Here is a 12,907-nt window from a genome sequence, read left to right as displayed (position 1 = left end):
GTAACATGGTTTTAGCGGCGACATTTATTATAGCGACATAAGTTAGACACAATAAGTAACATATTGCGGCACGGATATGGTTAACGTAAAAAAATGGCCCGAATCACACAATTGCATCCAAAATCGATTTTGCCAGAAAAAATTGAGCCGCAAAAACCATGTTATGTTGTAGTGCATAATTCATGAAAAAAACTACTATTTCATTCATCATAATATTACTCTCGTCCAAATACACTTAACACTGCGTATGTACAATTCACTACTAGCATAGCTGCTAAATTCTCCTCGCCATTTGGGGCCCGAATTTTTTTGGTATTGGTTCGCAGTAAATTGGCAAGTTCACGTGGAAACAATTAATCCAACAGAACATCCCATCCGTGCATATAACATGATGAATCAGAAGCCAATTGCATGGAACCAGTACTTTTTACTCTAGTATGACACGAAAATTAATTGAGAAGCACATTTTATTTTATTTTTTTTGTGTGGTAGAGACTGGTAATTAATAAAAGACAAGGCAGGCATGCAGTCTAACAATTAGTAGGGGTAGTGACTGTTAAAGAGGGACAAAGCATTGCTAGTTGGCCTAGCAACATTGAGAATACTCCTACTAATCTTGTCCTGCACCGTCGCGCTCACTTTTTGTTCTTCCAACCCGTCAGTGCACGTAGATTCATCCGTTATCGCAGCACTGACCCAAGTCTTTATGTTCGATATCTGAAGTTGGCAATCAGAGCCGCAAGCTCCAAGATGACCCATCTCGTTCAAAGATTGTTTGAGCTCGTCGACGCTGCTCTTAACGTTCTCGATGCAGTCCTTAATGACCGCAGCTTCACTGCGCGTCAAACCCTTCAGTTTAGACAGATTTGATATCGTCGATGAAGCGTTGCGGGCGGCTTTTGCGGCCACTGAGAGTGCGGTTTTGCAGAGTTTCTGGGGGTGCCCTCTGATATTGGAAGCATAGGGGGAGAGGGAACTGTAGCAGACTCGCGGGTATGTGGTTGAATTGCAGGCTGTTTGGATGTATGTCTTGTAGGATATGGTGGAAACGGAGTTGGATGCAGACGACGTTGCTGCTAAGGTTGTAGGGATGTTTGAGATCAGGAAAAGAAGATTCATAAGAAGTAGGATTGTAAGAGTAGTCCTACTGTAGGCTTCCATCTCTCTCGCTAGCTCTCTGATCGGTACTCTATTTCTGGTTCTCGTTTTCTTTCTCTGTTTCTGTTTTGCATTGATGTGTCAATGTGCGGATAAGATCCTCATTTATAGGAAATAAAACAATAATATAAATTAGAGAAATTTTATTTGCAGTCCTTGATAGGAGATTGTATATGCAGTCTCATTAATAAATGAAGGTAAGAGAAAAAAAGTTAATCTTCATACAGTCTCCATTTTGAAGATTGCTCATACAAGCTCATATAATTACGTTTAAAAAAAATTTAAAATTACAACAATATCTTTTTTAAAATGATGATTTTTTTAATTTTATCTCTATTTATCAATGTGACTACACATGCAGTCTCCTATTTAAGATTGTTATAATTTCTCAAGAAAAAAAATCATCATTTTAAAAAAAATATTATTATAATTTTAAATTTTTTTTAAATACAAATATATGGGTTGGTATGAGCAGTCCCCAAAATAGAGATTATATATAGATTAACTCTACAAATTATTATCTGTATCTTAAAACAATTCAACAAAACTAATTAAGGAAAAGGAGAAAATGATATAAAATTAATTTAGAGCAATAATTATTTTTTGGCCAAAATTCAGGATATCTTTTATAAGAAGAAATACAACTAAAATTGTATTTTAAGGCAATTAAGATGGCTTCGCGTGAAATTAAAGCTAGGGGACTAGTTTTCTTTTGGCACGACAGATCTATTCTTCATCTAAATTATCACACGTACAGTACTTAATTAAAAGATATGATCACATGAATAGCTAGGAATAAGGGAATACGGTAGGCCATGTGGCCAGCCTGTAAGATTGGGACACGCGTCCATTTTGGGATGGTTTGAAGGTTAAATAGTCAGCCGAGGTCGGCATATCACATATGCATGTACTGATCATCTGGTTATTTCCAGTACCTGCATTGGTGACTCATTCACGTGCAGCCTCCTCTTCTTTTTATTGGCATCGATCGTCTGCTTATTTTCCAGTCCAAGCAATCTCACCCATAAAGAACGGCCTGATGATCTCTTTCGATAGATATCTGTACGTCGTCTCGTCAATCAGCAATACATGAACCTGCACATAAATAAATGTTGGGAAGTGTAGAACCACCAGCTTGAAAATAAGTGGAATTATTGTATAAGACACATCAGGATTAAGCTGATCCACGTTACACGTATATATATATATATATAGATATATATGGAAAAAAATTAATTAGTATTTCATATACATATATATATAGCTGTTTATTTAAAATTTATGTATAAGATCACGAGGGTGGGCTATTCCATTAGGCAATTTAGGCAATTGTCTAAAGTCCCTAGTGGAAGAAGGCTCCAGAAAAAAAATAAAATAAAATAAGTAAAATTGTTTAAATAGAAAAATATTTAATTAAAAAAATTAATTAACTCAATGATAATATCCAAAGTATGAAATAAATATAATGTCATTATTAGTTTTGAAAGTATCTCACATAATAATTATTCTAGGTACTCTCATTCTAAGAATAAATTTATTTTTTGTCATTATTAGTTTAATATATAATATAAAAATTATAAATAATAAAATCTAATTTTCAAGCATTCATAAAATTTTATTGTATAATCTTTTATAGAGGCAAGGGCCTACTTTTCCCAAATGTGTAGGTTATTTATATAATTTTATTGACAATAATGATTATAATTACTTCTATGGTTCATTTGGATACTAAGAATATATCATGATATATGTGAATATTAATAAAATAGTTTATAAATAATGATGAAATAGTTTGAGTTAAGGTGTTTTGTTAGATTTTAAGAAATAAGAGAAAAAAAAAAAGAATTGATAATAACTGAAAACAATTATCTTCCCAAGGGCTCCAAAAATCTAAAGCACGTCTTGTAAAACTAGATTTGATAAAATCCTCTCTAAATCGAAAGTTTTCTAATTAAGTCTGTTATTAGTTGAAAAGTGTTATAAAATCTTAATCAGTAATTTTACTTTTGTCAAACGATAGGAATTATTTTTAAAGAAAAATATAATATAAAAATTAACATTAAAATTAATATATTTATTCTATAAAAAAAATTAATATATTTAATTTTACTTTAAAAAAAAATCTCAATCAAAATTTTACCCTTACGCCTCCGAACCTATTGAGGATATTTATCCTTTCATCAAAGCATTGCTAGTCAGCCAACCAAATTTCACTACACTATTCTTGATCTTTTTCTTCGTGACTGCCGCACTCGCCCACCCATCCGGGCGCGGGGCGCCAATTCCTCAAACCTGTCCGTGCACGTATGCTCATCTGTCAAGCTGGCTAGCTGTACTGATCACCCATATCTTCATCATGTCCTCCAGCTGTACTTTCTTATTCGAATTGTTGAAGAGAAAATTTAGATAGTAAATTAAGATGAGTTTTTAAGTTAAAATAAAAGTTGAGATTAGTTAAATAAAATATTATTAGAATAATATTTTTATTTTAAAATTTAAAAGAATTAAATTATTTATGATATTTTATATAAAAATTTAATAAAACTATAATAATTATATAAAGAAGAAATGAAATGAGTTAAAAGATTTTTTCAATCCAAATTTCTACATGTTTCATCATGGCATCCCTTGGGCTCGTCGAGGGAGTTTTCCATGTTCATAGGTACAATGCACTAGTCCTTAATGATTGCAGCTTGTAAACGCGTCAATCCGACCTTATGTCTGGGCAGCCTTTTCACTGTAGAGAATGCATTCCGTGCGCGCGGAATGGTGTCGTTGGTTTTTAGAAATGAGTTAAAAATGAAATGAGTTAAAATTAAAATTAAAAAATTAAATAAAAAATTATTAGAATATATTTTTTAATATATTATTATTATTTTAAGATTTAAAAAAATTAAATTGTTTATTTTATTTTGTATAAAAATTTGATAAAATTGTAATAATGAGATAAAAAAATTTTAAAATTTTTAAAATTTAAAATTTAAGTTTTAAAAGTAAACCAGACCTTAGAGCATTAGCATTGGATTCATCAAATTTATCTTTAAATTTTGATGAAAAGTACATATTTTTTATATATCTAAAACTTCTTTATCCATAACTCCACATTGAATTAGCTATTGAATTCATCAAAATAATAATATAATATTATTTTTTTAATAATAATATTTTATTTTTTTATATTTTATAATTACACTAATCATATGTTAATTAATAATTTAATTTAATTCTTACATTATTATTACAAGATAGTTAGAGATTAAACGTGAATAAAAATGACTATTGGAGATTAAAAGTGAATAAAAAATAGATTTGATGAGTGAACAGTAGCTCTTCAAATTTGAAGAAACTTATAAATTTACTGTAACTCAAAGTTTTATATTTATCTCTTTGGTTAATCCAATGCAGCTCTCTTTTAATGAAATTCATCATATTTTATATTTGATTAGGCTTTTGATGAAGCCAATGCCAATACTCTTAGAGTTATGGAAAGGGCGCAGCTCTCGTCCCCAGATACAGGGAGGATCGAGCTGGTGCTATTTGGCCAAAAGCCCACGGCCTTTAAGCGTGCCGATTCAATATTTGAAGAGAGCTGATTGAAGATTTCTAAGGCTAACCATGAAGAGCCCACTTGTTCACTCTCATTGGGCTTGCCCATAAGGTGGAAGACAATTCAACCAAGTTTGAAATTCAAATATAATTAAAGAGAAACAACTCAAAATCTAGAGTGTTACTAATATTTATAGAGTACTAATGTTATATACAGTTTTAATTCGTGTAAATTTCATGTAATTTTTTAACAATAATAGGGCCCACTTTTAAAAATTTGAATTTTTATGTGGATTATTCTCTTTTTGTCAATTTTTCTTAAAAAAAATATGCGAGACTTTCACATCTTAAAAATTATATATAAAATTACTCATATTCGTCTTATTATTTATTTGTTGATGGTTAGTTTTAAAGAAAAGTAGAGTCATATATAATGGTCCTAGTGCTGCTTCTACAAGCATGCCTTTTCTCCTATTTCTTTTAAGTAATGATCATCTTCAAATTAGCCCCCTAGCTGCCGGCTGCTAGCTGCAATAATAATAATAGTAATAATTAAAAAAAAAAACTATAACAACAATTAAAATAAGTTTTATTGGAGTTTGGAATCCAATTTCATGATGCAACCATGGTGGATTCATGAATATGTGGATTGACATAGACATTTGATTTTTATCATGTTAACTTGAACAAGAAATTAAAAATGATCTAAATCTCTATGCATGCATGCATGAATCAGTAGGCCGTAAATCCTACAATATCGGATTATAAATCCAAACTCGTAGCTTATATATATATATATATATATATATATATATAATACACATATACATGAGATATCAATTTCTCAATATTTAAAAGATATTAATCCAGAAACTGGTTTCTTCAACAGGACTCATGCAATCAATAGTACTTGTGAGATTAGTTTCGATTAGTTGGAAACAAATTGGCAAGACGAATGGCCAAAATTAAGACATTTGGCCGGGTGTTTGAAATAAGCTTGTGGAGACAAACATCATGTGCAGGTGGTGCCGACCATGGATGCAGACACAATGGATTAATGTAGAGTCCTAATCTGCTATATATATATATATATATATATATATATATAGATATATATATATCTATATATATATATATATATCTATATATATATATACACACAACCATTAATTCGAAAATCATTTAATCGTCGAAGGTCATGCATGCGTGAATTAGTTTGAATGAAGTTCTCATGAGTATGTGTACTCGACAGCCCTGCCCGGCCCCCTGATTTGGAAGGCAAAAATCATGACCACAAAAAGACGGGTGGGATCCGATTTAAAGCTCGATCGAACACAAGATTGTACCGACACAGTGTGGAGAGGACATCCCAATCGGTTGGCTCTTAAGGTGAACCTGAGTCCTTACTTGAGATCAAAGCCTATATCATCATCGAGAGGCCCAGCCCAACACCAAGAGAACCCAGCCCATGGCCAATACTGACTGGATAACTATCCAGTCGGTGACAAAAGATAAAAGAAGTTATTATTCAAATTTACTAAAAGATGACATTCTCATCTCTAAATTTGAATTCAAACGAAAGATAACCACTATCCGATAAGAAAACAAAAATAACTCATGGAGCTCTATATATAAAAAAAATTTAGGTAAGTAAAGAGGGGGAAATTCTTCTTCTTATTATTATTCTCAAATTATTGACTTAGGCATCAGAGGCGTTCCCTCAAACCTCCGTACTCTCTACACTTTGGTTGCAGGTGGCGGTAAAACACATATATAACACACTACATGCTGCAAGGTGCAAGGTACTGATCCTAATCTGCTAAAATCCGTTCAAAATTGTGGCTTATTATTATTTTATAAACATATTTTCATTCATTCAAAATAATTGTCCTTACTTATCAAGCCAAACTGCTTGAGATACAAAAGAAGGACACCCATCCCACCCCATTTCAATATCATTAATTAACTCTCCAAACATGCCTTGCCAAAAGATGAGCAGTCGAATTGCCCAACCTGTTAACATGAGAAACCTGAACATCTTGTAAACCAGACATCATTCTTCTAATATCTTGAATCAAGAAAGCAAAATCAATGAAATGAACAGAGCCAACATTCAATGCATTAACAAGAACCAAGCAATCAGTTTCCAAAATCAGTTTTCAAAATCAGTTTCGGTTCCCCCCCACTGAGCACACAATTGCAATCCTCTTAGCATAGCTGTAGCTTCAATGAATTCTGAAGAAACAACTTCCCTTTCCACTTTGTTGCATGCCACAACCACATTCCCTTGAGTATCTCTGAGTATAATGCCAATGCCAACTTTTTGTTGATCAAAGAAAATTGTTCCATCTACATTCATCTTTAAATAATCACCTGGAGGAGGGGCCCAATAGACTACTTTCTTAATATCCTTACTGTAGGCATAAAAAACTTGGACTTGTTTATACTTGAGCTGGAAAGATAAAGCATAACAAATTACAGATTTAGTATCATGAGAAATATTCTCATAAATAAGCTGATTCCTTCTATACCATAATCCCCAAGCAATAGAGATAAAATTAGCAAAAGCTTCCTCGGATCCCCTCTCCCTTGCAATAATTGCCAACTCCCAAAAAGACAACCCAGATTCCATATTTTCCTTCATTGGTAAATGTTGTAACCAAGAATTAGCCACATCAAAACAATAAAATAAAGCATGAACAACATCCTCATTGGCCCTATTGCAAAACACACAAGTATCATCCAACACAACCTTCTTTTTTTTTTTCAAATTTTGATAAGTTGGCAAATTATCTAGGCAAGCTTTCAAAGCAAAAATCTTCAATTTCTTTAGAATCTTTAATTGCCAAAGACACTTCCAGAAAGATTTAACTAATCTCTCCCTCAAGCTCTCCCCCACATTCTGCCCATCTAATTGTAAAAACAACTTATAGGCACTTTTAATAGAATAAATACCACTTTTTTCTTGAACCCAAAACAAAGCACGATCCTCTGCATTTAAAGACACATTCAACTTCAAAATCTAATTCACAATCCTTGGATTAAAGAGAGCTCTCAACACTTCTACATTCCACCGAACTTCTTCTGCACTAACTTCTGGAATCTAGGAATCCATAAAAACTCTTACACCACTCCTATTTCCCACACGCCATTTACACCCTATCTTCAAATTCTTTAAAGCCTTGAAAATCCCATGCCAAATATAAGAAGAATTTATGCCCATTTTTGCTCAAACAAAGAAGTTTTTGAAAAATATATGGATTTATACATTCTATACAGCAAAGACACCTCATTATTCAGAACCTCCATCCCTGTTTAGCTAGAACGGCTAGACTAAAGATTCTAAGTTTTTTAAAAATCCATTCCACCTCTAAACTTTGAATGACAAAGCCTTTCCCAATTAACCCAATGTATCTTCCTCCCATGAGGTTGATTTGCCCACAAAAAATGAGCCATCATCATTTCTAATTCATGGCACAAAGAATTAAGAAACATGAAACAACTCATAGCATATGTAGGAATGGACATAACTACAACTTTAAGAAGTACTTCCCTACCTCCTTGACATAATAGATTGCCCTTCCAAACTTGAAGTTTCTGCCACAATTTCTGTTTAATACTAGAAAAAACTCTCTATTTTGATCTTCCCACCATCGATGGCAAGCCCAAATACTTGTCATACTGTTGAGTATGACTCCCACCCCAAAGCTGCATTATTTTTGCTCTCTCATCCGCATGAACAGTTTTACTAAAGACCATAAAAGTCTTTTCCTTATTAATACAATATATCGGCCCCAAACTTTCTTATATTTATTCAAAAGAGAATGGATATTTTCAATAGTACTCATATCAACCTTTCAAAAAATATGCCGTCATCCGCAAACAACAAATGATTAACTTTAGGAGCTCCTCTACAAATTTTAATACCTTCCACTGCACCCTAACAAGCAGTCTTCTTTAATAAACTAATAAGTAAGCAGATAAATGATCTCTTTGCCTTAATCCTCTACTAGGTACAATAGCACCTCTTGGACTTCAATTCACAAGCACTGAAAAGGGCACTATACTTACACACTTCATGACTAAATTGATCAAACTAGGAGCAAAACCAAGAGCACCCATCATCATCTCCAAAAATACCCACTCGACCTTGTCATACGCCTTACTTATATCAAGTTTGAGAGACATAAAACCCTTATTTCCATACCTCTTATTTCTAAGATAATGTAATATTAATAACTCATAGGTAATTAAAATATTATCAGTAATCTACCTACTAGGGACAAAAGCACATTGGGATTCAGAGATAACCACATGTAAGACATATTTGAGCCTATTAGCAATGACTTTTGAAAGAATTTTATAAAGCACATTGCATAGACTAATATGTTTAAAATAATTAGCTACTTTTGCAGGATCAGACTTCTTATGCATTAAAGTGATAAAGGTGTTATTTAACTCCCTAGGAAAATCCCCATTATTTGAGGCAAACAACACTGAATCAGTTATAAATTTACCAAGCACCCTCCAATGCATTTGATAGAGGACTGGCCAGACATCCTATCTAGTCCAGATTTTGTTTGATTGCCACTTCCACCTCCTGAGCAACATAAGGCTTAGTTAAGCTCTCATTCATATGCTCATTGACTTTTACCTCGACCCGTTACGAGACTTCCTCCATTTCTACTTGATCTGCAGCAGTAAACAAAGTCTTGAAAAAATCTGTAATCAAATCATCCATATGCTCTTCTTGTTTCCAATTCTCAGCTTCATCCTTAATAACAAAATTCTATTTTTTCTTCTTTTAACAGTTGCCTTTGAATGAAAATACTTTGAATTGCACTCTTTTTGTTTTTCCGTTTGTTTGTTTGTTTTTTTGTTTTTCCCTAAAGCCAGCATGCGAGTCAAAGTATTCTACCATTAAAGATGTCAATTATAAGCAGTCGAGTACGAAAATCTAGGCCGCCGGCCTCTATGTATTCTATGTCAATTAAAGTTTCTTCATTCGTATATATATGGAGCCTACTTAAGATCAGCTCAACTTGGCTGCGGAGAAATCTGCCTAAATATATTCTTCAGTACTGAGCAAAAACAAGGAGAGAGATCAGAGAGAGGGCAGCCTATAGAGATGATGAAAAAAATCAGTAATGGCCTTCGAAACAAAAATATATATGAATAAATCATGAGTGGCCAATATATATATATATATGAAGATCAAGATTTATAAATGAGTGGCCAGCGGCCAAAGTGGGTACATAAACGTTATAAAAATAATCGATACACATAGATTTTATAAAAATAATCCATAAATCGATATGACTTTATGACATGTTAAATCTATTAATTTATAATAAAAATAATTATATAAATCACATCAAATTACGTTAATTTATTAATTTTATTTTATAAAATTTTTAATTTATAGTTAAAGTATTTTTTTAATTTCTAAATAGCCATTTGTTAGGTAGAGATATTGATAAATAAATAAATAAATGGTTATGAATCGCAAATGGATTTCTTCGTGTGAGAACAGCTTACGTGCTGCAATTAATAATTTGGCCATATGCTTTTGTATTAATTAGGCTTCAAGGGTAGTACGTACCCCACGACAAGTATTAGTACTGCGCGCTATAAAGAAGAAAAAGACTATAATAAATTAAAAAAATTAAAAAAGCCCCACACTGCATTAGAAAATTAAATCATTCGATCTCCTCTAATTTCTTTTTCTGGTCTTATATATGATCTATGATCTATATATATTTACATAGAATATAGAAATTAACGTGGCGCACAATATTTAATAATAAAAAACTATAACAACAATTAAAATAAGTTTTATTGAACTTTGGAATTCAATTTCATGATGCATGGTGGATTGAAATAAGCTGGAGACAAACATCATGTGCAGGTGGTGCCGACCCTGCATGCGTGAATTAGTTTGAATGAAGTTCGCATGAGTACGTACTCGACGGCCCGGCCCCCTGATTTGGAAGGCAAAAATCATGACCACAAAAAGACGCGTACGCGGGATCGATTTAAAGCTCGATCGAACACAATATCGTACCGACACAGTGCATGCTGCAGGTTGCAGATCAGTACTGATCCTAATGATCTGCTAAAATCCTTTCAAAATTGTGGCGTGCGTGATTTTTCCTGTATTTTTTTTTTTCATGCGAGTCGAAGTATATATTCTACCATTAGAGCAAAGTCTAGGCCCGGCCTCTATATATTCTATGTCAATTAAAGTTTCTTTATTCATATATGCGGAGACTACTTAGAAGCAAACTCAACTTGGCCGCGGAGAATTCTGCCTAAATATATTCTCTTCAGTACTGAGCAAAAACAAGGAGATAGAGAGAGAGAGAGAGAGCAGCCTATTATAGAGATGTAATCAATAATATTGATAAAAAAAAATCAGCAATGGCCTTTGAAACAAGAATATATATGAATAAATCAGTGGCCAATATATATATATATACATATATACTACGGAACGGCTCCAGGTGCGTTAGCCCTAGATTGCACCTGACATAATGATTTAAATAAAAAATTAAAAAAATTAGTAGCTAGCTAGTTATTTGTCTAGAAAAAGAAAATCAAGGTTAAAGAAAGACAAAAAATAAGATTAAGAAAAAATCTAAACTTCAGTAAATAAGTATGAGCATTGGTTTGCATCCATATTGAATTATCTATTTACTCTCTATATAATAATAAAATATTATTAATTTTTTATTGAAATAAATTGAAACAAAAAGAAAGAAAAATGAGTACACTGTCAGAACAAAAAGAACATAGAAAAAGTAATGTCAATTCATCTGCACCGCAGGGCTATTAAGGGCATTTTGGTAAAACATGATCATTTATTAAATTCTACAAAAGAGCTACATGTCAAATGATCAAGGATTTTAAAGACCTTTTAGTAAAGCATGATCTTTTATTAAATTCTATAAGGGAGTTACACGTCAAATGATCAAGAATTTTAATAGCTTTTTGGTAAAACAGGACTTAACGGAAAAACAAGAAAATTTACTATTTACACTTGATAGCCACTTATTATAATAGAGTAGATATATATATATATATATATATGTCAAGAAGATAAATGAGTGGCCGGCAGCCAAAATTGGGTACCATAGACGTTATAAAAATAATCGATACACAGATTTTATAAAAATAATTTATAAATTGATATGACTTTATGACATGTTAAATTTATTAATTTATAATAACGTATTATATCAAATTAACCGCATCAATTTATGAGTTTTATTTTATAAAATCTTTTTGTAGTTAAAAGCATTTCTCTAATTTCTAAATAGCCATTTGTTAGGTTGAGTTCCTTAAAAAAAAAAAATGGTCCAACTTATGAATCGCAAATGCATGCATTAGTACTGCGTGTGAGAACAGCTTAATTACGTGCTGCAATTTGTCCAAATGCTTTTGTATTAATTTGGCTTCAAGGGTAGTACTACGTACCCCACAGCTAGTACTAGTACTGCGCGCTATAAAGAAGAAAAAAGACTACTATAATAAATAATAAAAATTAAAAAAGCCCCACACTACTGCATGCATTAGAAAATTAAATCATTCGATCTCCTAGCTAATTTCTTTTTCTGGTCTTATCAAAAGATATATATGATCTATCTATATATACAAAGAATATATATAGAAATTAACGTGGCAGACAATATTTAATAATTTATGCATATATGCATGGGGCCCTGAATCTTGGAGAATATATTCTCTAATTAACATCATGAGTTGGAGAGCACGTAATTTCGTTTGGACGGCATTACATGATATATATATAAGATCATCACTAGCGCAGCTAGAGTACGATGATCAATCTGATCATCTCATGAGTGCTTGCAAGTTGGGCACCGCGTACATATTGGCCAAATTGAATGTGGATGATATATAGTAAGCTGCAGTAATTAGACATAGAATCCAGACAACTTATACGTACGTATATGTGAAACGCTCCTAGCTAGCTGCTATCCAAGTTCAACCCGTGAAACAGCTTTAACGTAACTTACCTAACTCACTCATTTGTAGGAACTGTTTTGGTGCGATATATAATTGTGATATGACCTTGCGCACAGGCTCCTCTTTCCAATCCCAAGTTGAGCAGCTAGCTCAAATTTGAGAGCCCCTCCCTCTTATATATATATAAACTCTAACCAATCATGTGGGTTCTTTCACT

At 32.4% G+C, this 12,907-nt stretch overlaps 1 protein-coding gene across 1 annotated transcript; it reads right to left on the bottom strand.

The window, feature by feature from the left end:
* Positions 1-353: 353 nt before the first annotated feature.
* Positions 354-1,241, bottom strand: LOC109014091 (pectinesterase inhibitor 4-like). The gene has a single exon (XM_018996411.2). It carries the CDS (start codon positions 1,159-1,161, stop codon positions 538-540), a length of 624 nt encoding a protein of 207 aa, XP_018851956.1. The 5' UTR covers positions 1,162-1,241; the 3' UTR covers positions 354-537.
* Between the last annotated feature and the right edge of the window lie 11,666 nt (positions 1,242-12,907).

This window comes from Juglans regia, chromosome 10 (genome assembly GCF_001411555.2).
Source record: "Juglans regia cultivar Chandler chromosome 10, Walnut 2.0, whole genome shotgun sequence".
Taxonomy (NCBI): domain Eukaryota; kingdom Viridiplantae; phylum Streptophyta; class Magnoliopsida; order Fagales; family Juglandaceae; genus Juglans; species Juglans regia.
Note: the sequence above shows the minus strand (reverse complement) of the source record. Positions and strands in the feature narration are given on the sequence as shown.